Genomic DNA, 26,646 nt, shown 5'->3' with positions numbered 1-26,646 from the left:
TGTGTGGTGAGACTATGGGTCTCTGTGTGTGGTGAGTCTATGGGTCTCTGTGTGTCGTGAGTCTATGCGTCTCTGTGTGTGGTGAGTCTATGGGTCTCTGTGTGTGGTAAGTCTATGGGTCTCTGTGTGTGGTGAGTCTATGGGTCTCTGTGTGTGGTGAGTCTATGGGTCTCTGTGTGTGGTGAGTCTATGAGTCTCTGTGTGTGGTGAGTCTGTGGGTCTCTGTGTGTGGTGAGTATATGGGTCTCTGTGTGTGGTGAGTCTATGGGTCTCTGTGTGTGGTGAGTCTATGGGTCTCTGTGTGTGGTAAGTCTATGGGTATCTGTGTGTGGTGAGACTATGGGTCTCTGTGTGTGGTGAGTCTATGGGTCTCTGTGTGTGGTGAGTCTATGGGTCTCTGTGTGTGGTGAGTCTATGGGTCTCTGTGTGTGGTGAGTCTATGAGTCTCTGTGTGTGGTGAGTCTATGGGTCTCTGTGTGTGGTGAGTCTATGGGTCTCTGTGTGTGGTGAGTCTATGGGTCTCTGTGTGTGGTGAGTCTATGGGTCTCTGTGTGTGGTGAGTCTATGGGTCTCTGTGTGTGGTGAGACTATGGGTCTCTGTGTGTGGTGAGTCTATGGGTCTCTGTGTGTGGTGAGTCTATGGGTCTCTGTGTGTGGTGAGTCTATGGGTCTCTGTGTGTGGTGAGTCTATGGGTCTCTGTGTGTGGTGAGACTATGGGTCTCTGTGTGTGGTGAGTCTATGGGTCTCTGTGTGTGGTGAGTCTATGGGTCTCTGTGTGTGGTGAGTCTATGGGTCTCTGTGTGTGGTGAGTCTATGGGTCTCTGTGTGTGGTGAGTCTATGGGTCTCTGTGTGTGGTGAGTCTATGGGTCTCTGTGTGTGGTGAGTCTATGAGTCTCTGTGTGTGGTGAGTCTGTGGGTCTCTGTGTGTGGTGAGTCTATGGGTCTCTGTGTGTGGTGAGTCTATGGGTCTCTGTGTGTGGTGAGTCTATGGGTCTCTGTGTGTGGTGAGTCTATGGGTCTCTGTGTGGTGAGTCTGTGGGACTCTCTGTGTGGTGAGTCTGTGGGTCTCTTTGTGAGTCTATGGGTCTCTGTGTGTGGAGAGTCTGTGGGTCTCTGTGTGGTGAGTCTGTGGGTCTCTGTGTGGTGAGTCTATGGGTCTCTGTGTGGTGAGTCTGTGGGTCTCTGTGTGGTGAGTCTGTGGGTTTCTGTGTGGTGAGTCTGTGGGTCTCTGTGTGTGGTGAGTCTGTGGGTCTGTGTGTGGTGAGTCTGTGGGTCTGTGTGTGGTGAGTCTGTGGGTCTCTGTGTGTGGTGAGTCTATGGGTCTCTGTGTGGTGAGTCTGTGGGTCTCTGTGTGGTGAGTCTGTGGGTCTCTGTGTGGTGAGTCTGTGGGTCTGTGTGTGGTGAGTCTGTGGGTCTCTGTGTGTGGTGAGTCTGTTGGTCTCTGTGTGTGATGAGTCTATGGGTCTCTGTGTGGTGAGTCTATGGGTCTCTGTGTGGTGAGTCTGTGGGTCTCTGTGTGTGGTGAGTCTGTGGGTCTCTGTGTGGTGAGTCTATGGGTCTCTGTGTGGTGAGTCTGTGGGTCTCTGTGTGTGGTGAGTCTGTGGGTCTCTGTGTGAGTGAGTCTGTGGGTCTCTGTGTGTGGTGAGTCTGTGGGTCTCTGTGTGGTGAGTCTGTGGGTCTCTTTGTGAGTCTATGGGTCTCTGTGTGTGGTGAGTCTGTGGGTCTCTGTGTGGTGAGTCTGTGGGTCTCTGTGTGATGATTCTATGGGTCTCTGTGTGGTGAGTCTGTGGGTCTCTGTGTGGTGAGTCTATGGGTCTCTGTGTGGTGAGTCTATGGGTCTCTGTGTGTGGTGAGTCTGTGGGTCTCTGTGTGGTGAGTCTGTGGGTCTCTGTGTGGTGAGTCTATGGGTCTCTGTGTGGTGAGTCTATGGGTCTCTGTGTGGTGAGTCTATGGGTCTCTGTGTGGTGAGTCTATGGGTCTCTGTGTGTGGTGAGTTTATGGGTCTCTGTGTGTGGTGAGTCTATGGGTCTCTGTGTGTGGTGAGTCTGTGGGTCTCTGTGTGGTGGGTCTCTGTGAGGTGAGTCTGTGGGTCTCTGTGTGGTGAGTCTATGGGTCTCTGTGTGTGGTGAGTCTATGGGTCTCTGTGTGATGAGTCTATGGGTCTCTGTGTGGTGAGTCTATGGGTCTCTGTGTGGTGAGTCTGTGGGTCTGTGTGTGTGGTGAGTCTGTGGGTCTCTGTGTGGTGATTCTATGGGTCTCAGAGACCCACAGACTCTGTGTGTGGTGAGTCTATGGGTCTCTGTGTGATGAGTCTATGGGTCTCTGTGTGGTGAGTCTATGGGTCTCTGTGTGGTGAGTCTGTGGGTCTCTGTGTGTGGTGAGTCTGTGGGTCTCTGTGTGGTGAGTCTATGGGTCTCTGTGTGGTGAGTCTGTGGGTCTCTGTGTGGTGAGTCTATGGGGCTCTGTGTCGTGAGTCTATGGGTCTCTGTGTGGTGAGTCTATGGGTCTCTGTGTGGTGAGTCTATGAGTATCTGTGTGTGCTGAGTCTATGAGTCTCTGTGTGGTGATGAGTCTATGAGTCTCTGTGTGCTGATTCTATGAGTCTCTGTGTGTGGTGAGTCTATGGGTCTCTGTGTGTGGTGAGTCTATGGGTCTCTGTGTGTGGTGAGACTATGGGTCTCTGTGTGTGGTGAGTCTATGGGTCTCTGTGTGTGGTGAGTCTATGGGTCTCTGTGTGTGGTGAGTCTATGGGTCTCTGTGTGTGGTGAGTCTATGGGTCTCTGTGTGTGGTGAGTCTATGAGTCTCTGTGTGTGGTGAGTCTGTGGGTCTCTGTGTGTGGTGAGTCTATGGGTCTCTGTGTGTGGTGAGTCTATGGGTCTCTGTGTGGTGAGTCTGTGGGACTCTCTGTGTGGTGAGTCTATGGGTCTCTGTGTGGTGAGTCTATGGGTCTCTATGTGTGTTGAGTCTGTGGGTCTCATCATCATCATCATAGTCATCATCGTCATCATCGTCGTCATCGTCGTCATCGTCGTCATCGTCCTCGTCACGTTCCTCGCGCCGTCTGAGGTGCCACCCACCCAGCACGGACGGTGAGGGACCCTCCTCCCCGCCGGCCTTGCTCCACCGATATCTGATGGGCGACGTCCCCTCCGTGGACAGGCACTGCAGCGACAGCTCCTCGCCCTGCTGCAGCGAACCGTTCACCACGCAGCTGGGCTGGGACGGCTTCACTGTGCCAGGTGGGACAGTGGGGGGTGGGGGTGGGGCAGCAGGAGAAAGGGCTCACAACAGGCCCAAGTCCTCTCTGTTGCGCTCCGTTTGGCGCCTGTGGCCACGTGACGAAACAAGATCAACGTGCGCACGTAACACTCGTAGACACCCACGGGCACCCAGACACCCACGGGCACCCACAGAGAGCCGCAGACACAGAGACACCCACAGAGACCCACAGAGACACTCACAGAGACCCAGAGAGACTCACAGAGACCCACAGACACCCACAGAGACCCACAGACACAGAGACACTCACAGAGACCCACAGAGACACCCACAGAGACCCACAGAGACCCACAGAGACTCACAGAGACCCACAGAGACCCGCAGACACAGAGACACTCACAGAGACTCACACAGACCCACAGACACAGAGACACAGAGACACTCACAGAGACTCACAGAGACCCACAGACACCCAGACCCACAGAGACCCACAGACACAGAGACACCCACAGAGACCCACAGACACCCAGACCCACAGAGACCCACAGAGACCCGCAGACACAGAGACACCCACAGAGACCCACAGAGACTCACAGAGACCCAGAGACCCGCAGACACAGAGACCCACAGAGACCCACAGAGACCCACAGACACCCAGACCCACAGAGACCCACAGACACCCAGACCCACAGAGACCCACAGAGACCCACAGACGCCCAGACCCACAGAGACCCGCAGACACAAAGACTCACAGAGACCCACAGAGACCCGCAGACACAGAGACACCCACAGAGACTCACAGAGACCCACAGAGACGTGCAGACACAGAGACACCCATAGAGACCCACAGAGACCCACAGACACCCAGACCCACAGAGACCCACAGAGACCCACAGACACCCAGACCCACAGAGACCCGCAGACACAGAGACACTCACAGAGACCCAGAGACCCACAGACACAGAGACCCACAGAGACCCACAGAGACCCACAGAGACCCGCAGACACAGAGACACTCACAGAAACTCACAGAGACCCACAGAGACCCACAGAGACACTCACAGAGACTCACAGAGACCCACAGACACCCAGACCCACAGAGACCCACAGAGACCCACAGACACCCAGACCCACAGAGACCCGCAGACACCCAGACCCACAGAGACCCACAGACACAGAGACACCCACAGAGACCCACAGACACCCAGACCAACAGAGACCCACAGAGACCCGCAGACACAGAGACCCACAGAGACTCACAGAGACCCAGAGACCCGCAGACACAGAGACCCACAGAGACCCACAGAGACCCACAGACACCCAGACCCACAGAGACCCACAGACACCCAGAGACCCACAGAGACCCACAGACGCCCAGACCCACAGAGACCCGCAGACACAGAGACCCACAGAGACCCACAGAGACCCACAGACAACCAGACCCACAGAGACCCACAGAGACCCACAGACACCCAGAGACCCACAGAGACCCACAGACGCCCAGACCCACAGAGACCCGCAGACACAGAGACTCACAGAGACCCACAGAGACCCGCAGACACAGAGACACTCACAGAGACCCAGAGACCCACAGACACAGAGACCCAGAGAGACCCACAGAGACTCACAGAGACCCGCAGACACAGAGACACTCACAGAGACCCACAGAGACCCACAGAGACCTGCAGACACAGAGACACCCACAGAGACCCAGAGACCCGCAGACACACAGACACCCACAGAGACCCAGAGACCCGCAGACACAGAGACACCCACAGAGACCTGCAGAGACCCACAGACACCCAGACCCACAGAGACCCACAGACACAGAGACACCCACAGAGACCCACAGACACCCAGACCCACAGAGACCCACAGAGACCCGCAGACACAGAGACACCCACAGAGACCCACAGAGACTCACAGAGACCCAGAGACCCGCAGACACAGAGACCCACAGAGACCCACAGAGACCCACAGACACCCAGACCCACAGAAACCCACAGAGACCCACAGACACCCAGACCCACAGAGACCCACAGAGACGCCCAGACCCACAGAGACCCGCAGACACAGAGACTCACAGAGACCCACAGAGACCCGCAGACACAGAGACACCCACAGAGACTCACAGAGACCCACAGAGACGTGCAGACACAGAGACACCCATAGAGACGCACAGAGACCCACAGACACCCAGACCCACAGAGACCCACAGAGACCCACAGACACCCAGACCCACAGAGACCCGCAGACACAGAGACACTCACAGAGACCCAGAGACCCACAGACACAGAGATCCACAGAGACCCACAGAGACCCGCAGACACAGAGACACTCACAGAGACTCACAGAGACCCACAGACACAGAGACACTCACAGAGACTCACAGAGACCCACAGACACCCACAAAGACCCAGAGACCCGCAGACACAGAGACACCTGCAGAGACCCACAGACACCCAGACCCACAGAGACCCACAGACACAGAGACACCCACAGAGACCCACAGACACCCAGACCAACAGAGACCCACAAAGACCCGCAGACACAGAGACCCACAGAGACTCACAGAGACCCAGAGACCCGCAGACATAGAGACCCACAGAGACCCACAGAGACCCACAGACACCCAGACCCACAGAGACCCACAGAGACCCACAGACACCCAGAGACCCACAGAGACCCACAGACGCCCAGACCCACAGAGACCCGCAGACACAGAGACTCACAGAGACCCACAGAGACCCGCAGACACAGAGACACCCACAGAGACCCACAGAGACCCGCAGAGACCCACAGAGACTCACAGAGAACCACACAGACGTGTAGACACAGAGACACCCATAGAGACCCACAGAGACCCACAGACACCCAGACCCACAGAGACCCACAGAGACCCACAGACACCCAGACCCACAGAGACCCGCAGACACAGAGACACTCACAGAGACCCAGAGACCCACAGACACAGAGACCCAGAGAGACCCACAGAGACTCACAGAGACCCGCAGACACAGAGACACTCACAGAGACCCACAGAGACCCACAGAGACCCACAGACACCCGCAGACACAGAGACACCCACAGAGACCCACAGAGACCCACAGACACAGAGAAACCCACAGAGACCCACAGAGACCCACAGAGACCCATAGAGACTCGCAGACACAGAGACACCCACAAAGACCCACAGAGACCCACAGAGACCCACAGAGACTCACAGAGACCCACAGAGACCCGCAGACACAGAGACACTCACAGAGACCCACAGACACAGAGACACCCACAGAGACCCACAGAGACCCACAGAGACTCACAGAGACACTCACAGAGACCCACAGAGACCCACAGAGACCCACAGACACAGAGACCCACAGAGACCCACAGAGACCCACAGAGACCCACAGAGACCCGCAGACACAGAGACCCACAGAGACCCACAGAGACCCGCAGACACAGAGACCCACAGAGACCCACAGAGACCCACAGACACAGAGACACTCACAGAGACTCACAGAGACCCACAGAGACCCGCAGACACAGAGACCCACAGAGACCCACAGACACAGAGACCCACAGACACAGAGACCCACAGCACGGTTGGCTACTTTACGGCGCGAAACAAGTTCAACGTGCACACGTACACTCGTAGACACCCACAGACACCCAGACCCACAGAGACCCACACGTACACGCACGCACACGTGTGTGTGCGTGCGTGCACGTACGTGCGTGTACGTGCGTGTACGTATGTCTACATGTGTGCGTGTACGTGCGTACGTGCGTGCAAGTGCGTGTACGTGCGTGTGTGTACGTGCATGTGTGTACGTGTGTGTACGTGCGTGTGCGTGCGTGCATGTGCGTGCGTGCGTGTACATGCGTGTACGTGCATGTGTGTGCGTGCGTGCACGTGCGTGTACGTGCGTGTGCGCGCGTGTACGTGTGTGTGTGTACGTGCGTGTGTGTACGTGTGTGTACGGGTGCGAGGGGCTGGTAACCCCTCCACCTTCAATTAATTACCACTAAACCACGAGTTAAACTGAAATATGTAACTAATAAGCTTGTGCCGGAGGCCCCGGGGGGCCAGGCGTCTATGACGTCTCCTGGCCAAACCCCAATTGGCGGAGCCAGGAGATTGAATATCTACCCTCGGGGCTCCTCCAGAAACAACGAAAAGCCACTACGGGTGGCCACGTGGAATGTTCGAACGCTCACTGCGGAGGAGAGGCTGCCACTCCTCTGTCGGGAGCTGGAACGGTACCGCCTGGATCTGTGTGGCATTCAGGAGGTCCGGTGGACCGGCTCTGGCTCCTGCCACCATGAGGGGTGGACCGTCCTCTACTCGGGGCAGCAGACTGCCAAACAACAGGGTGTGGCTCTTCTTTTGAACAAAAGAATGAGGGGGCGTGGGAGCGTAGCGGTGAGGTGTGAGAAGCTGTAAGTCCCAGGCTACTTTGGGCTCGCCTTCCCATCAACCGGAGGCGAGGAATGGTGGTCGTTGTTACTTATGCCCCCACCAAAGATGAACATCCGTGGAGGGATGCAGGCAAAGCCGATGAGTCAGATGCCTTCTATGACCTCCTGTCACAGGTGCTGGCTAAAGTGGCCCCTCGGGATAGAGTTATCATGTTGGGTGACTTCAATTCCCGAGTTGGTCATGATACTGGCACCTGGTCTGGAGTGATTGGAGGGCATGGGCCAGATCAGCTCAATAACAACGGTAGGAGGCTGCTAGATGTTTGTGCAGCCCATGGGCTTGTAATTACCAACACGCTGTTCCGGCATCGGCGCATCCACACAACATCATGGATGCATGCCGGGTCCAAGCAAGAACATCTGCTGGACTACATAGTGACGGACCAGCGGATGCGAGCCCATGTCCTTGACACCAGGACCTACCGTGGAGCTGATCTGCCCTCTGACCATCGACTAGTCATCTGTAAGATGTGCCTGCCATTCTTCCACTCCGGTGGTGGGTGTATACCCAGGACCCCATTCCAACCTAAAGTGGCCTGGTCTCAGTTATCTGATGAAAGTTGCAAGCGAGAATTTCATCATCGCTTGCGGCTGGGATTGGCATCGTCCTCCACTCCTCCTGATGTCGAGGGTAAATGGGCGAGGTTTAGGACTGTGACTCATGCAGCTGCAATGGCTGCTTTGGGTACGCGGTCCAGACCTCCCCATAGACCCTGGCTGACAGAGGAGGTGTTCAGGATGGTTGAGAAAAAGCGACAGGCCCACTGTCATCGGCTACAGAATCCCACGTCAGAGAATGTGGAGGCTTACCGCAGCCTTCGCTCGGAGGTTCGGAGAGCCGTGAGGCGCTGCAAGGATGGGTGGTAGTCGCGGGTTGCTGAGGAGATTGAGTCTGCCTCAGTGGCCCGTGATCACAAATCTCTATTTAACTCCATCAAAAAAGTAATTTGCAGCGCCACACCTATTACCATCATTAGGGGAAAAAACGGTGACCCAATCTCCGACCCCCAGAAACAGGTTTGCAGGTTTTCTGAGCATTTCTGTGAGGTCCTGGGGGAGGGAAAATCCCTCAGCCAGGAAAACATCGTGGCACAAAGTGAGGATGACCCTGCTGAGGCTGCGGTGCCTCAAATATTGGAAGAAGTCACCCCCTGTGAGTGGCTGGCTGAGGTGCCATCTGTTGAGGAAGTACTGAAGGCGATCCGGAGTCTGAGACCAGAAAAGGCAGCGGGCAGAGATGATGTCCCAAGCGAAATGCTGAGGGAGGGCGGCGTTTGTGCACAGACTGCCCTATATGACATCATAACAACAGTCTGGACCACTGGATGGGTTCCGCAGGATTGGAAGGATGCCCTGGTGGTCCCCCTTTTTAAGAAGGGGGACCGCACAGACTGTAACAACTACAGGGGCATCTCACTCCTCAGTGTGCCGGGAAAGGTCCTGGCAAGGATTATTCAACATCGCCTTGCCAGGCATGCTGAGGAGAGGCTTGCGGAGCCCCAATGCGGTTTCAGGAAAGGGCGGTCCTGCACAGATGCCATATTTTCTGTCCGTCTGCTACAGCAGAGGTGTAGGGAATTCCAACAAGACCTACATCTCTGCTTTATTGACCTGGTCAAGGCCTATGATACCATCAGTAGGCCTGGGCTCTGGGTTGTTCTTCGTGCTTTTGGAGTACCTGACCCTCTGCTCACGATCATTAAGGACCTTCATGATGGTGAGCGGGCCCGGGTAAAACTACGTGGCCGGGAGTCAGAGCCATTCCCTGTTAACCTTGGGGTGTGACAGGGATGTCCTCTGGCTCCCACATTATTTAACATCTACTTTGACCACGTAGTTCGTGAAGCCTTCAATAGCTGTACCGGGGGAATCTCCATATGGTACAGATATAATGGGAGGCTGATCGACGCCCGGGTGCGGTCAAGGGATGGCTCCCTATTGCTCAACCATGTTATGTATGCTGATGATTTGGTAATAACTGCTCATTCAGAGGAGGAGTTGGAAACGCTGCTGCTGAGACTGGAGCGTGCCACTAAGAGGTGGGGCCTTACCATCAGCCCCACCAAAACTAAGCACCTGCCTGGGTATTTTGTACCATCGGACACTCCGCCCCCAAAACTCCCAATCGGTGATGGGGCAGTTGTGGAGAGAGTGGAGAGTTTCCCATACCTGGGCAGTGTGCTTATGACTGGCTCCAGTTTAACAGCAGAGGTCTCACTCCGAATCAGTCGAGCGGCAATATCTTTTCATCGGTTGCGTAACGCTGTGTGGAAGCTACCTGGTCTGTCGCTCCGCACTAAGCTTCAGGTCTTCTCGGCCACGGTCATTCCCTCCCTTCTCTACGCTTGCGAAACGTGGACCCCCCTAATGGAACATCTTCGCCGGTTAGAAACATTTATGCTGGCCTGCCTTCGATCCATCCTGGGTTTAACCAGAATGGATTGTGTGAGGAGCTCACAAATCCTTGAAAGATCTGGGCAAGGTCCCATCGGTGAGCTCCTCCGGCGGGGAAGGCTGCGATGGCTGGGTCATGTAGCCCGCATGCCCAGCCACCGCATGCCGAAACAGCTTTTGTTTGGCCGGATTGAGGGGGCTACGCGGGCACGGCACGGGCTAGAGAAGAGATGGAGTGATGTGGTACAGGAGGACGTGGAGCTGAGTGGACTTGCCGATGACTGGTACCAGCGGTGTCAAGATCGGCCTCTGTGGAGGAGGCTCGTGAAGGACGCTACTGGGCAGTTGGAGGCAGTCACCCTCCAACAACAACGGAGGGCGGAGGAGCGACGCTCACAACAACGAGCGGAGCGCCGGGTGGCTAAAGCACAGCAGGTTGCCACAGTCAGTCGACCCGTGGCACCTGGGTCTGCCCCGTGACCTCCTGCCAGCGGGCGTTCGACACTTCACGTGGCCTCAGGGTGCACATAGCCTGGCACAAGCGTCGTGGTGACGTCACCGCCACTTAGTGGCGAATGGCGGTTGTTGTTGTTGTACGTGCGTGCGTGCGTGCATGTACGTGCGTGTGTGTGCGTGCGTGTGTGTACGTGCGTGCGTGTACGTGTGTGTACGTGTGTGTGCGTGCGTGCATGTGCGCGTGCGTGCGTGTGTGTACGTGCATGTGCGTGTACGTGTGTACGTGCGTGCGTGCGTGTGCGTGCGTGTGTGTACGTGCGTGTGCGTGCGTGTACGTGTGTACGTGCGTGTGCGTGCGTGTGCGTGCATGTGTGTACGTGCGTGTGCGTGCGTATACGTGTGTACGTGCATGCGTGTGTGTACGTGTGTGTGCGTGCGTGTACGTGTGTGTACGTGCGTACCTGCGTGTGCGTACGTGCGTGTGCGCGTGCGTGCGTTCGTTACCCAGCACGGTGAGCCTGATGGTCTCTAGCTTGATGAAAGTGCCGAACTTCACCTTGCACGTGTAGACGCCGGCGTCGCTCGCCCGCAGCCCGGCGATCTGCAGCGACGCGTCCCTCCGCGTCGCGTTGCGGGCGAATCGCACGCGGGACGCGAAGTCCGGGTAGATGTGCCCCTCGCCCCCGGCGAACGTGGCAACCTGAGGGCAGGGGGGTGGGGGACGGACAAAAAGGGCTCCGCCATCGCCACCGCCGCCGCCGTGAGGCTATCCGCACGTACCTACACGGAGACAATTTCAACCGAGGAGATGGATTCTGGGCTTAGCAATCGTCGGAAGGATTTGACTAACCATTTGGGGTCTTAATTGATTGTTCACGCTTACGGTTACCAAGAGAGATTCGTTCATGAGGCTATCCGCACGTACCTACACGGAGACAATTTCAACCGAGGAGATGGATTCTGGGCTTAGCAATCGTTGGAAGGATTTGACAAACCATTTGGGGTCTTAATTGATTGTTCACGCTTACAGTTACCAAGAGAGATTCGTTCATGAGGCTATCCGCACGTACAAACACGGAGACAATTTCAACCGAGGAGATGGATTCTGGGCTTAGCAATCATTGGAAGGATTTGATCAACCATTTGGGGTCTTAATTGCTTGTTCACCCTTACGGTTACCAAGAGAGATTCGTTCATGAGGCTATCCGCACGTACAAACACGGAGACAATTTCAACCGAGGAGATGGATTCTGGGCTTAGCAATCGTTGGAAGGATTTGATAAACCATTTGGGGTCTTAATTGATTGTTCACGCTTACGGTTACCAAGAGAGATTCGTTCATGAGGCTATCCGCATATACAAACACGGAGACAATTTCAACCGAGAAGATGGATTCTGGGCTTAGCAATCGTTGGAAGGATTTGATAAACCATTTCGGGTCTTAATTGATTGTTCACGCTTACGGTTACCAAGAGAGTTTCGTTCATGAGGCTATCCGCACGTACAAACACGGAGACAATTTCAACCGAGGAGATGGATTCTGGGCTTAGCAATCGTTGGAAGGATTTGATAAACCATTTGGGGTCTTAATTGATTGTTCACGATTACGGTTACCAAGAGAGATTCGTTCATGAGGCTATCCGCATATACAAACACGGAGACAATTTCAACCGAGGAGATGGATTCTGGGCTTAGCAATCGTTGGAAGGATTTGCTAAACCATTTCGGGTCTTGATTGATTGTTCACGCTTACGGTGACTTTCAGACCGCATCCATTATTTTCGTCTCCCCCCTCCTCTTTTCCGAACATAGATGGACTCGTCCATCTGAACAAACTTCCAAATCGCTCTCCGTGGTGCTGACGTTAAAAAAAACCCGCCATTTTTATTCAAATTGTTCTTGCTGTGGTTTTCACACCTGACGATGATTGCTTCTTGTGTTGCAGTCGAAACGTCGTGAGAATTTTATTGTTTTATATTTTTATTATTTTATTGTTTCCCTTCTACGTGGCGGTGACTTTACCGAAAGAACCAAGAATAAGACCCTAATAGTTCAGTGGGCTTTACCAGGTTTAAATTTACATTTATTTTTATACTGTTCAATTGATTTGTTTTCCTATACGTTGCACTCCTGACACGTGTTCTTGTAGCCGTTTGTTGTTGGAACGTTCTGACCCACCCCATCTGTGAACAAAGAGCTTTACAGCTCATCGGATTCCTCCTGCAGTGTATATACATATTCCGATTCTGTTTCGATTTAAAGCTTTCGTGACTGCAGGGATTCACATTCTTGGTTCTTTCGGTAAAGTCACCGCCACGTAGACTGGAAATAAAATAATGAAGTCAAGTAATAATGCAATTCTCACGACGTTTCGGCCACAACACAAGTGGCCTTCTTCAGGTGAAGAAACAGGGCTATCAAGAAGACGGAGCTTGAATGAACGCTGTTAAGCAAGGACCACGTCTTTTGAAGCTGTGTGGGCGGAATTTTGATTTAAAGCTTTCGTGACTGCAGTGATTCATATTGTTAGCTCTTTCGGTAAAGTCACGTTGAAGGGAAACAATAAAATAATAAAATATATAAAACAATAATTTTTTATTGTTTTATATATTTTATTATTTTAATATATTTTATTATTTTATTGTTGCCCTTCAACGTGACTTTACCAAAAGAGCTAAGAATATGTGTGGGCAGAGTTGAATTAGCATGTTACCATCCCACCTCCCTCTCCGGAGGTGAGGCTGGTAACATGCTAATTCAACTTCGCCCACACAGCTTCAAAAGACGCGGTCCTTGCCTGACAGCGTTCATTCAAGTTCCGTCTTCTTGATAGCCCTGTTTCTTCACCTGAAGAAGGCCCACTTGTGTTGTGGCCGAAACGTCGTGAGAATCGCATTATTATTATTTTATTTCATTATTTTATTTCCAGTCTATGTGGCGGTGACTTTACCGAAAGAACCAAGAAGGTGAATTCTGATTCTGTACGAGCCTGTGAGGGCGGCTTCTGTGTAGGAGCCTGTGGGGGCGGCTTCTGTGTAGGAGCCTGTGGGGGCGGCTTCTGTGTAGGAGCCTGTGGGGGCGGCTTCTGTGTAGGAGCCTGCTGGTGCCTGTGTAGGAGCCTGTGGGGGCGGCTTCTGTGTAGGATCCTACGGGCGCCTGTGTAGGAGCCTGCTGGTGTCTGTGTAGGAGCCTGCTGGTGCCTGTGTAGGAGCCTGCTGGTGTGTGTGTAGGAGCCTGCTGGTGTCTGTGTAGGAGCCTGCTGGTGTCTGTGTAGGATCCTGCTGGTGTGTGTGTAGGAGCCTGTTGGTGCCTGTGTAGGAGCCTGCTGGTGTCTGTGTAGGAGCCTGCTGGTGTGTGTGTAGGAGCCTGCTGGTGCCTGTGTAGGAGCCTGCTGGTGTGTGTGTAGGAGCCTGCTGGTGCCTGTGTAGGAGCCTGCTGGTGCCTGTGTAGGAGCCTGTTGGTGCCTGTGTAGGAGCCTGCTGGTGTCTGTGTAGGAGCCTGCTGGTGTGTGTGTGTAGGAGCCTGCTGGTGCCTGTGTAGGAGCCTGCTGGTGCCTGTGTAGGAGCCTGTTGGTGCCTGTGTAGGAGCCTGTTGGTGTCTGTGTAGGAGCCTGCTGGTGCGTGTGTAGGAGCCTGTTGGTGCCTGTGTAGGAGCCTGCTGGTGTCTGTGTAGGAGCCTGCTGGTGTGTGTGTAGGAGCCTGCTGGTGTCTGTGTAGGAGCCTGCTGGTGTCTGTGTAGGAGCCTGCTGGTGTCTGTGTAGGAGCCTACTGGTGTCTGTGTAGGAGCCTGCTGGTGCCTGTGTAGGAGCCTGCTGGTGCCTGTGTAGGAGCCTGCTGGTGCCTGTGTAGGAGCCTGCGGACTTCTACGTAGGAGCTACGGGCGTCTCTGAGTAGGAGCCCAAGGGAGTCTCTGAGTAGGAGCTACAGGCGTCTCTGCGTGTCCGATGGGCGTCTCTGAGTAGGAGCTACGGGCGTCTCTGAGTAGGAGCTACGGGCGTCTCTGAATAGGAGCCCAAGGGAGTCTCTGCGTAGGAGCTACGGGATGCTCTGAGTAGGAGCTACAGGCGTCTTTGAGTAGGAGCTACAGGCATCTCTGAGTACGAGCTACAGGCGTCTCTGAGTAGGAGCTAAGGGCGTCTCTGAGTAGGAGCTACGGGCGTCTCTGAGTAGGAGCTACGGGCGTCTCTGAGTAGGAGCTACAGGCGTCTCTGAGTAGGAGCTACAGGCGTCTCTGAGTAGGAGCTATGGGCGTCTCTGTGTAGGAGCTACAGGCGTCTCTGAGTAGGAGCTACGGGCGTCTCTGAGTAGGAGCTACGGGCGTCTCTGAGTAGGAGCTACGGGCGTCTCTGAGCAGGAGCTACAGGCGTCTCTGAGTAGGAGCTACGGGCGTCTCTGAGTAGGAGCTACAGGCGTCTCTGAGTAGGAGCTACGGGCGTCTCTGAGTAGGAGCTACGGGCGTCTCTGAGTAGAAGCTACAGGCATCTCTGAGTAGCGATGTGCGTCTCTGTATCCCTCTCTCTTCCTCACGTAGATGTTCGTAGAGGGCATCTGCAGGAACCACTCCACGTCCAGGACCTCGGTGTCCGTGGGGTCGCCCGTCCAGGTGCAGCCCAGCACCACCGTCTCCCCCTGCACTTTCTCCATCCACGAGACGGCTGCAAAGAGGGGGGAAAGGGGGTGGTGGTGGTGACACGGTTGTGAAGTAATATCTTCAAGTAGACTCACACAGAGACCCGTAGACTCACACAGAGACCTGTAGACTCATACGGAGACCCATAGACTCACAGAGACCCATAGACTTTACACAGATACCCGTAGACTCACACATATACCCATAGACTCACACAGAGACCCATAGACTCACACAAATACCCGTAGACTCACACAGACACCCGTAGACTCACACAGACACCCGTAGACTTACACAGAGACCTGTAGACTCACACGGAGACCCATAGACTCACAGAGACCCATAGACTTTACACAGATACCCGTAGACTCACACATATACCCATAGACTCACACAGACACCCGTCGACTCACACAGATACCCGTAGACTCACACAGAGACCCGTAGACTCACACAGAGACCCGTAGACTCACACATAGACCCATAGACTCACACAGAGACCCGTAGACTCACACAGAGACCCGTAGACTCACACAGAGACCCGTAGACTCACTCAGAGACCCGTAGACTCACACAGACACCCGTAGACTCACACAGAGACCCGTAGACTCACACAGAGACCCGTAGACTCACACAGATGCCCGTAGACTCACACAGAGACCCATAGACTCACACGGAGACCCAAAGACTCACAGAGAGCCATAGACTTTACACAGATACCCGTAGATTCATACAGAGAACCGTAGACTCACACAGAGACCCGTAGACTCAGAGACACGTAGACTCACACAGATACCCGCAGACTCACACAGAGACCCATACCCAGAGAATTACACGGGGACCGATAAGATTTTATCGTGGCCTCTTGCGTTTTCACCCGCTTGAAACAAAATCAGCTAAGGTGACCCACTCCTGGGCGGAGGGGTACGTCTATATGCACGCTGAACTTCTTTCGCACAACCGTAACGTAGCCAACCGTGCGAATCGGAAGTGCGGGGGAAGGACAAAAAAACTAAACGTTAAAAGCAGATTGTTGTTGTGGTGGTGGTGGCTAGACTCTCGTTGCGAAAGCTCCCTCCTCGCGGTGGCCATGAACAACACAGAGCTGCCTCTGAGCTTCCTGCTTCTTCAAGTGACTCTCTGTGGTTCACTGGGAACGGAACCCGCGGAAGTGGACATCACAGAGCTGCCTCTGAGCTGCCTGCTTCTTCAAGTGACTCTCTGTGGTTCACTGGGAACGGAACCCGCGGAAGTGGACATCACACATTGAAGTATCACCTATGAAGTGTCACCTATGAAGTGTCACCTATGAAGTGTCACCTATGAAGTGTCACCTATGAAGCGTCACCTATGAAGTGGCACCTATGAGTATCACCTATGAAGCGTCACCTATGAAGTGTCACCTATGAAGTGTCACCTATGAAATGTCACCTATGAAGCGTCACCTATGAAGTGTCACCTATGAGTGTCACCTATGAAGTGTCACCTATGAAGTGTCACCTATGAAGTGTCACCTATGAAGTGTCACCTATGAGTATCACCTATGAAGCGTCACCTATGAGTGTCACCTATGAAGTGTCACCTATCAAGTGTCACCTATGAAGTATCACCTATGAAGTGTCACCTATGAAGTGTCACCTATGAAGTATCACCTATGAAGTATCACCTATGAAGTGTCACCTATGAAGTGTCACCTATGAAGTATCACCTATGAAGTGTCACCTATGAAGTGTCACCTATGAAGTATCACCTATGAAGTATAACCTATGAAGTGTCAACTATGAAGTATCACCTATGAAGTATCACCTATGAAGTATCACCTATGAAGTGTCACCTATGAAGTATCACCTATGAAGTGTCACCTATGAAGTATCACCTATGAAGTGTCACCTATGAAGTATCACCTATGAAGTGTCACCTATGAAGTATCACCTATGAAGTATCACCTGTGGTATCACCTGTGGTATCACCTATGAAGTGTCACCTATGAAGTGTCACCTATGAAGTGTCACCTATGAAGCGTCACCTATGAGTGTCACCTATGAAGTGTCACCTATGAAGTGTCACCTATGAAGTATCACCTATGAAGTATCACCTATGAAGTGTCACCTATGAAGTGTCACCTATGAAGTATCACCTATGAAGTATCAACTATGAAGTGTCACCTATGAAGTGTCACCTATGAAGTATAACCTATGAAGTGTCACCTATGAAGTGTCACCTATAAAGTGTCACCTATGACGTGTCACCTATGAAGTGTCACCTATGAGTATCACCTATGAAGTGTCACCTATGAAGTATAACCTATGAAGTGTCACCTATGAAGTGTCAGCTATGAAGTATAACCTATGAAGTGTCACCTATGAAGTGTCACCTATGAAGTGTCACCTATGACGTGTCACCTATGACGTGTCACCTATGAGTATCACCTATGAAGTGTCACCTATGAAGTATAACCTATGAAGTGTCACCTATGAAGTGTCACCTATGAAGTGTCACCTATAAAGTGTCACCTATGACGTGTCACCTATGACGTGTCACCTATGAGTATCACCTATGAAGTGTCACCTATGAAGTGTCACCTATGAAGTGTCACCTATGAAGTATCACCTATGATGTATCACCTATGAAGTGTCACCTATGAAGTGTCACCTATGAAGTATCACCTATGAAGTATAACCTATGAAGTGTCACCTATGAAGTGTCACCTATGAAGTATCACCTATGAAGTATCACCTATGAAGTGTCACCTATGAAGTGTCACCTATGACGTGTCACCTATGAAGTGTCACCTATGAGTATCACCTATGAAGTGTCACCTATGAAGTATAACCTATGAAGTGTCACCTATTAAGTGTCACCTATGAAGTATCACCTATGAAGTATCACCTATGAAGTGTCACCTATGAAGTGTCACCTATGACGTGTCACCTATGAGTATCACCTATGAAGTGTCACCTATGAAGTGTCACCTATGAAGTGTCACCTATGAAGTGTCACCTATGAAGTATCACCTATGAAGTATCACCTATGAAGTATCACCTATGAAGTGTCACCTATGAAGTATCACCTATGAAGTGTCACCTATGAAGTATCACCTATGAAGTATCACCTGTGGTATCACCTATGAAGTGTCACCTATGAAGTGTCACCTATGAAGTGTCACCTATGAAGCGTCACCTATGAGTGTCACCTATGAAGTGTCACCTATGAAGTGTCACCTATAAAGTGTCACCTATGACGTGTCACCTATGAAGTATCACCTATGAAGTATCACCTATGAAGTGTCACCTATGAAGTGTCACCTATGACGTGTCACCTATGAAGTGTCACCTATGAGTATCACCTATGAAGTGTCACCTATGAAGTATAACCTATGAAGTGTCACCTATTAAGTGTCACCTATGAAGTATCACCTATGAAGTATCACCTATGAAGTGTCACCTATGAAGTGTCACCTATGACGTGTCACCTATGAGTATCACCTATGAAGTGTCACCTATGAAGTGTCACCTATGAAGTGTCACCTATGAAGTGTCACCTATGAAGTGTCACCTATGACGTGTCACCTATGAGTATCACCTATGAAGTGTCACCTATGAAGTGTCACCTATGAAGTGTCACCTATGAAGTGTCACCTATGAAGTATCACCTATGATGTATCACCTATGAATTGTCACCTATGAAGTGTCACCTATGAAGTATCACCTATGAAGTATCACCTATGAAGTGTCACCTATGAAGTATCACCTATGAAGTATCACCTATGAAGTGTCACCTATGAAGTGTCACCTATGAAGTATCACCTATGAAGTATCACCTATGAAGTGTCAACTATGAAGTGTCACCTATGAAGTATCACCTATGAAGTATCACCTATGAAGTATCACCTATGAAGTGTCACCTATGAAGTATCACCTATGAAGTGTCACCTATGAAGTATCACCTATGAAGTGTCACCTATGAAGTATCACCTATGAAGTATCACCTGTGGTATCACCTATGAAGTGTCACCTATGAAGTGTCACCTATGAAGTGTCACCTATGAAGTGTCACCTATGAGTGTCACCTATGAAGTGTCACCTATGAAGTGTCACCTATAAAGTGTCACCTATGACGTGTCACCTATGAATTGTCACCTATGAGTATCACCTATGAAGTGTCACCTATGAAGTATAACCTATGAAGTGTCACCTATGAAGTGTCACCTATGAAGTATAACCTATGAAGTGTCACCTATGAAGTGTCACCTATGAAGTGTCACCTATGACGTGTCACCTATGCGTATCACCTATGAAGTGTCACCTATGAAGTGTCACCTATGAAGTGTCACCTATGAAGTGTCACCTATGAAGTATCACCTATGAAGTGTCACCTATGAAGTATCACCTATGAAGTGTCACCTATGAAGTATCACCTATGAAGTGTCACCTATGAAGTATCACCTATGAAGTATCACCTGTGGTATCACCTGTGGTATCACCTATGAAGTGTCACCTATGAAGTGTCACCTATGAAGTGTCACCTATGAAGCGTCACCTATGAGTGTCACCTATGAAGTGTCACCTATGAAGTGTCACCTATGAAGTATCACCTATGAAGTATCACCTATGAAGTGTCACCTATGAAGTGTCACCTATGAAGTATCACCTATGAAGTATCAACTATGAAGTGTCACCTATGAAGTGTCACCTATGAAGTATAACCTATGAAGTGTCACCTATGAAGTGTCACCTATAAAGTGTCACCTATGACGTGTCACCTATGAAGTGTCACCTATGAGTATCACCTATGAAGTGTCACCTATGAAGTATAACCTATGAAGTGTCACCTATGAAGTGTCAGCTATGAAGTATAACCTATGAAGTGTCACCTATGAAGTGTCACCTATGAAGTGTCACCTATGACGTGTCACCTATGACGTGTCACCTATGAGTATCACCTATGAAGTGTCACCTATGAAGTATAACCTATGAAGTGTCACCTATGAAGTGTCACCTATGAAGTGTCACCTATAAAGTGTCACCTATGACGTGTCACCTATGACGTGTCACCTATGAGTATCACCTATGAAGTGTCACCTATGAAGTGTCACCTATGAAGTGTCACCTATGAAGTATCACCTATGATGTATCACCTATGAAGTGTCACCTATGAAGTGTCACCTATGAAGTATCACCTATGAAGTATAACCTATGAAGTGTCACCTATGAAGTGTCACCTATGAAGTATCACCTATGAAGTATCACCTATGAAGTGTCACCTATGAAGTGTCACCTATGACGTGTCACCTATGAAGTGTCACCTATGAGTATCACCTATGAAGTGTCACCTATGAAGTATAACCTATGAAGTGTCACCTATTAAGTGTCACCTATGAAGTATCACCTATGAAGTATCACCTATGAAGTGTCACCTATGAAGTGTCACCTATGACGTGTCACCTATGAGTATCACCTATGAAGTGTCACCTATGAAGTGTCACCTATGAAGTGTCACCTATGAAGTGTCACCTATGAAGTATCACCTATGAAGTATCACCTATGAAGTATCACCTATGAAGTGTCACCTATGAAGTATCACCTATGAAGTGTCACCTATGAAGTATCACCTATGAAGTATCACCTGTGGTATCACCTATGAAGTGTCACCTATGAAGTGTCACCTATGAAGTGTCACCTATGAAGCGTCACCTATGAGTGTCACCTATGAAGTGTCACCTATGAAGTGTCACCTATAAAGTGTCACCTATGACGTGTCACCTATGAAGTATCACCTATGAAGTATCACCTATGAAGTGTCACCTATGAAGTGTCACCTATGACGTGTCACCTATGAAGTGTCACCTATGAGTATCACCTATGAAGTGTCACCTATGAAGTATAACCTATGAAGTGTCACCTATTAAGTGTCACCTATGAAGTATCACCTATGAAGTATCACCTATGAAGTGTCACCTATGAAGTGTCACCTATGACGTGTCACCTATGAGTATCACCTATGAAGTGTCACCTATGAAGTGTCACCTATGAAGTGTCACCTATGAAGTGTCACCTATGAAGTGTCACCTATGACGTGTCACCTATGAGTATCACCTATGAAGTGTCACCTATGAAGTGTCACCTATGAAGTGTCACCTATGAAGTGTCACCTATGAAGTATCACCTATGATGTATCACCTATGAATTGTCACCTATGAAGTGTCACCTATGAAGTATCACCTATGAAGTATCACCTATGAAGTGTCACCTATGAAGTATCACCTATGAAGTATCACCTATGAAGTGTCACCTATGAAGTGTCACCTATGAAGTATCACCTATGAAGTATCACCTATGAAGTGTCAACTATGAAGTGTCACCTATGAAGTATCACCTATGAAGTATCACCTATGAAGTATCACCTATGAAGTGTCACCTATGAAGTATCACCTATGAAGTGTCACCTATGAAGTATCACCTATGAAGTGTCACCTATGAAGTATCACCTATGAAGTATCACCTGTGGTATCACCTATGAAGTGTCACCTATGAAGTGTCACCTATGAAGTGTCACCTATGAAGTGTCACCTATGAAGCGTCACCTATGAGTGTCACCTATGAAGTGTCACCTATGAAGTGTCACCTATAAAGTGTCACCTATGACGTGTCACCTATGAATTGTCACCTATGAGTATCACCTATGAAGTGTCACCTATGAAGTATAACCTATGAAGTGTCACCTATGAAGTGTCACCTATGAAGTATAACCTATGAAGTGTCACCTATGAAGTGTCACCTATGAAGTGTCACCTATGACGTGTCACCTATGCGTATCACCTATGAAGTGTCACCTATGAAGTGTCACCTATGAAGTGTCACCTATGAAGTGTCACCTATGAAGTATCACCTATGAAGTGTCACCTATGAAGTATCACCTATGAAGTATCACCTATGAAGTGTCACCTATGAAGTGTCACCTATGACGTGTCACCTATGAAGTGTCACCTATGAGTATCACCTATGAAGTGTCACCTATGAAGTATAACCTATGAAGTGTCACCTATGAAGTGTCACCTATGAAGTATAACCTATGAAGTATCACCTATGAAGTGTCACCTATGAAGTGTCACCTATGACGTGTCACCTATGACGTGTCACCTATGAGTATCACCTATGAAGTGTCACCTATGAAGTGTCACCTATGAAGTGTCACCTATGAAGTGTCACCTATGATGTGTCACCTATGACGTGTCACCTATGAGTATCACCTATGAAGTGTCACCTATGAAGTGTCACCTATGAAGTGTCACCTATGAAGTGTCACCTATGAAGTATCACCTATGATGTATCACCTATGAAGTGTCACCTATGAAGTGTCACCTATGAAGTGTCACCTATGAAGTATCACCTATGAAGTATCACCTATGAAGTGTCAACTATGAAGTGTCACCTATGAAGTATCACCTATGAAGTATCACCTATGAAGTATCACCTATGAAGTGTCACCTATGAAGTATCACCTATGAAGTGTCACCTATGAAGTATCACCTATGAAGTGTCACCTATGAAGTATCACCTATGAAGTGTCACCTATGAAGTATCACCTATGAAGTATCACCTGTGGTATCACCTATGAAGTGTCACCTATGAAGTGTCACCTATGAAGTGTCACCTATGAAGTGTCACCTATGAAGCGTCACCTATGAGTGTCACCTATGAAGTGTCACCTATGAAGTGTCACCTATAAAGTGTCACCTATGACGTGTCACCTATGAAGTGTCACCTATGAGTATCACCTATGAAGTGTCACCTATGAAGTATAACCTATGAAGTGTCACCTATGAAGTGTCACCTATGAAGTATAACCTATGAAGTGTCACCTATGAAGTGTCACCTATGAAGTGTCACCTATGACGTGTCACCTATGAAGTGTCACCTATGAAGTGTCACCTATGAAGTGTCACCTATGAAGTGTCACCTATGATGAAGGTCTGACACGCGAGGGAGACTGTGTCCAGGAAAGACAAAGCTCCCCCGTGTAGCCTTCAACAGGCTGTAGGGGCAAGTGCTGCTAGCGAGTCAGCAGCAGCTGCTACAACATGTGACACAGCACCACGCCCGGCCGCCTTTGTCTCCCTCCCTCCCACCCCCCCCCAGTGGCGACGTTCAACCCAGTCGCTAACCACTGCACCACCGCTCCCCGTTACCGCACCAGCCTCGTGTGCCAGGCTAGGTTCACTTTGAGACATCGAACACCCCCTCACAGATCCGCACCGCCCGCACCGCCCCCGCCCACCACCGTTATCAACGCCGCTCGTGCCAGGCTAGGTGCACTTGGGAAAACAGAACAAACTTACCCAAACAAACACACACACAAACACAAAGCCTCGCCAATAAGACGGCACGACCAGCGAGACAGCCGCCGACTCACCGCTCATAGCGATCGCAGTCACTTGCAGCAGCAGCAGCGGCAGCAGCAGCGGCAGCAGCAGCGCAGAGCGAGACACCGCCATAGCCGCCATCTTGTCTTCTCCTCGGCTCTCTCGCGCCCTGACGTCACGCATCACGTGGGCGAGGGGCGGAGCTCCGGTGGATTCACCCCCCCCCACACGCAACCCCCACCCACGAAACTACCCCCACCCACGCCCACGCCCCTCACCCCATTCACCCAACCCACTCTCTCTCCCACCCCTACGCTCTCAACACGTCACGTGGGTGAGGGGCGGAGCTCCGGTGGATTCACCCCCCACCCCCTCCTCACGCAACCCCCACCCACGAAACTACCCCCACCCACCCACCCACGGCCACGCCCCTCACCCCATTCACCCAACCCCCTCTCTCTCTCCCCCACTCCGCTCTCAACACGTCACGTGGGCGAGGGGTGGAGCTCCGGTAGACTCCCCCGCCCCAACCACGCTCCTCTTTACAAGGACCCTCCCCCTTCCCTAAGACCTCGGCAAGGTTAAAGGTCAAAAGCAACGAGCCGACTTTTGCCCGATCTTTGACCCTTACCGTCATTCACCATCATCACCGTCATCATTACCATCATCACCATCATCGTCATCATCATCACCATCACCGTCAACATCATCATTACCATCATCACCGTTATCATCATCACCATCACCGTCATCATCACCGTCACCATCATCACCATCATCACCACCGTCATCGTCACTGTCACCGTCACCATCATCACCGTCATCATTACCATCATCACCATCACCGTCAACATCATCATTACCATCATCACCATCACCGTCAACATCATCATTACCATCATCACCGTCATCATCATTACCATCATCACCATCACCACCATCACCGTCATCATCACCGTCGTCACCATCATCACCGTCATCATCACCATCACCATCAACCTCATCACCATCATCATCACCATCACCGTCATCATCATCACCGTCATCACCGTCATCACCATCACCGTCATCATCACCATCACTGTCATCACCACCGTCACCATCATCATCACCGTAATCATCATCATCACCATCATCATCATCACCGTCATCATCACCATCATCATTACCATCACCATCATCACCGTCACCATCATCACCATCATCACCGTCGTCACCGTCATCATCACCATCACCGTCATCGTCACCGGTGGACCAAGCAACTCTCCTCACGTGACCCCTCAACAACAATGGACTACACCCACGGGCGGAGTTTTGGGGTGGGGTGGGGGGCAATGCCCCCCCTAACCTGCACACCTTCATCAATGTATGTTCAGTAGTTTACAAGTTAGGGGCGGGGGGGGTGGAAGTTTTATTAAATGGACCCGCGATTCCGAACGCGAGGGACAAAGCAAACTGGAACCCAACTGTGCTTCCATTCCGCTGCATCTTGCATAGAGAGCGATGCAAAATAATCCACCGCATTCTCCTGTTCAAACTCGACAAGTACTTATTAAATTATTACACAAACCCCCTGCCACTAACTACCACCCCCCCACCCCCCCCCCCCTCGGTAAATATGAAAATCAAACGCTGCCTATGAATACGACGCAAATCCTGATGCAGGTTTGTGTCTCTAGATCATCGGGCGTTCTTCATCACCCCCAGGGGGAATGCGAGATGCCCTCTCTGGGCGTGCAAGACGACACGGCCAGACGTTTCTTTAGAAGGCAAATCGGAAACACAAATCAGGCGTGGGCACGTTGGCGTTGCAGCTCTTTCTTACGTCTCAACGAGAGCATCGTGGGGGTGGGGAGTGTTTGAGGAAGGGAGGGGGAGCGGTTGTCGTGCATGGAGCGACCGGTGACGGTGCTTTAGTAGCAATGTGGAATTTCCACAGACCAATTCAGGACCTCATATTCATGGTTCTTTCAGTAAAGTCACCGCGTAGAAGGGAAACAATAAAATTATAAAAATTAAATCACGTTTCGACAGCAACACAAGCAATCATCATCAGGTGTGAAAACCACAGCAAGAACCATTTGAAAAAAAAAACGCCACTTTTATCATATTTTCTTGCCGTGGTTTTTCACACCTGATGATGATTGCTTCTTGTGTTGCAGTCGAAACGTGGTGATTTAATTGTATTGTTTTATATTTTTATTATTTTATTGTTTCCCTTCTACGTGCTGGTGACTTTACCGAAAGAACCAAGAATATGAATCCCTGCAGTCACGAAAGCTTTAAATAAAAAATTCAATTCAGGAGCGTGAACAGGGAAGAGGCGGTGACGGAGCTGAGCGCTCGCTTGAGGCTCAGTCTCTGAAACGAGACGCTACGTCGAGTTACTGCAGACACACGGTCGGTATGAAAAACATCACCAACGTTTATTCAACTCGCCATAGTACAGCACGCTACGCACGGTCACACGGCAGCGGTCACACGGCAGCGGGGGAAATGAACAACCTTCTCTGGTTCTTTCGGTAAAGTCACCACCACGTAGAATGAGAATAAAATAATAAAATAACACGATGAAATTCTCGCGACGTTTCGGCCACAACGCAAGCGGCCTTCTTCAGGTGAAAGGAACAAACCTGTCGGGACGACGGAGCCTCTTCTCTGTTCAGAGCTACATTGAAGCTCTGTCGTCCCGGCAGGTTTGTTCCTTTCACCTGAAGAAGGCCGCTTGCGTTGTGGCCGAAACGTCGTGATAATTTTATTGTGTTATTTTATTATTTTATTCTCATTCTACGTGGTGGTGACTTTACCGAAAGAACCAAAGAAGATGAATCCTTGCAGTCACGAAAGCTTCAAGTCGAAATTTAAAATGAACAACGGTTCACAGCAACGCAACGCGTCCTCACGCAAGCACCCTCCTGAAGCGCGCGTCCCGAGACTCGGGCGAGGCTTTCTCGGGAAATCGACGACGCATCATCATCATCATCATCAGAAGAACGGTTAGCGCGCCGTCCTCTGAACCCGCTGACCCGACCTTCATTGCCGGCCGCGGTTAACTTAAATGGCAAGCGATGTCCGGATCGGTCCCCTTCAGCAACCCGCGCCGA

The 26,646-nt window shown here is 50.8% G+C and overlaps 1 protein-coding gene across 2 annotated transcripts in view; it reads right to left on the bottom strand.

The window, feature by feature from the left end:
* Positions 1–23,702, bottom strand: part of LOC142915928 (coxsackievirus and adenovirus receptor homolog) — a 47,037-nt gene extending 23,335 nt beyond the window's left edge. The window contains exons 1-4 of one of the 2 annotated variants that reach the window (XM_076061549.1): positions 23,593–23,702; positions 15,078–15,205; positions 11,056–11,251; positions 3,081–3,233 (exon numbers count right to left, since the gene is read on the bottom strand). In XM_076061549.1, coding sequence (XP_075917664.1) covers positions 3,081–3,233; positions 11,056–11,251; positions 15,078–15,205; positions 23,593–23,683 — 568 coding nt within the window. In that variant the 5' untranslated portion in view covers positions 23,684–23,702. The remainder of the gene's footprint in view (positions 1–3,080; positions 3,234–11,055; positions 11,252–15,077; positions 15,206–23,592) is intronic. The other variant, XM_076061550.1, reaches the window with a different exon arrangement.
* Between the last annotated feature and the right edge of the window lie 2,944 nt (positions 23,703–26,646).

This window comes from Petromyzon marinus, unplaced genomic scaffold (assembly GCF_048934315.1).
Source record: "Petromyzon marinus isolate PM22_M1 ecotype Great Lakes invasive population unplaced genomic scaffold, UKy_Petmar_22M1.pri1.0 PM_G_Scaffold_37, whole genome shotgun sequence".
NCBI classification, from domain to species: Eukaryota; Metazoa; Chordata; class Hyperoartia; order Petromyzontiformes; family Petromyzontidae; genus Petromyzon; species Petromyzon marinus.
Note: the sequence above shows the minus strand (reverse complement) of the source record. Positions and strands in the feature narration are given on the sequence as shown.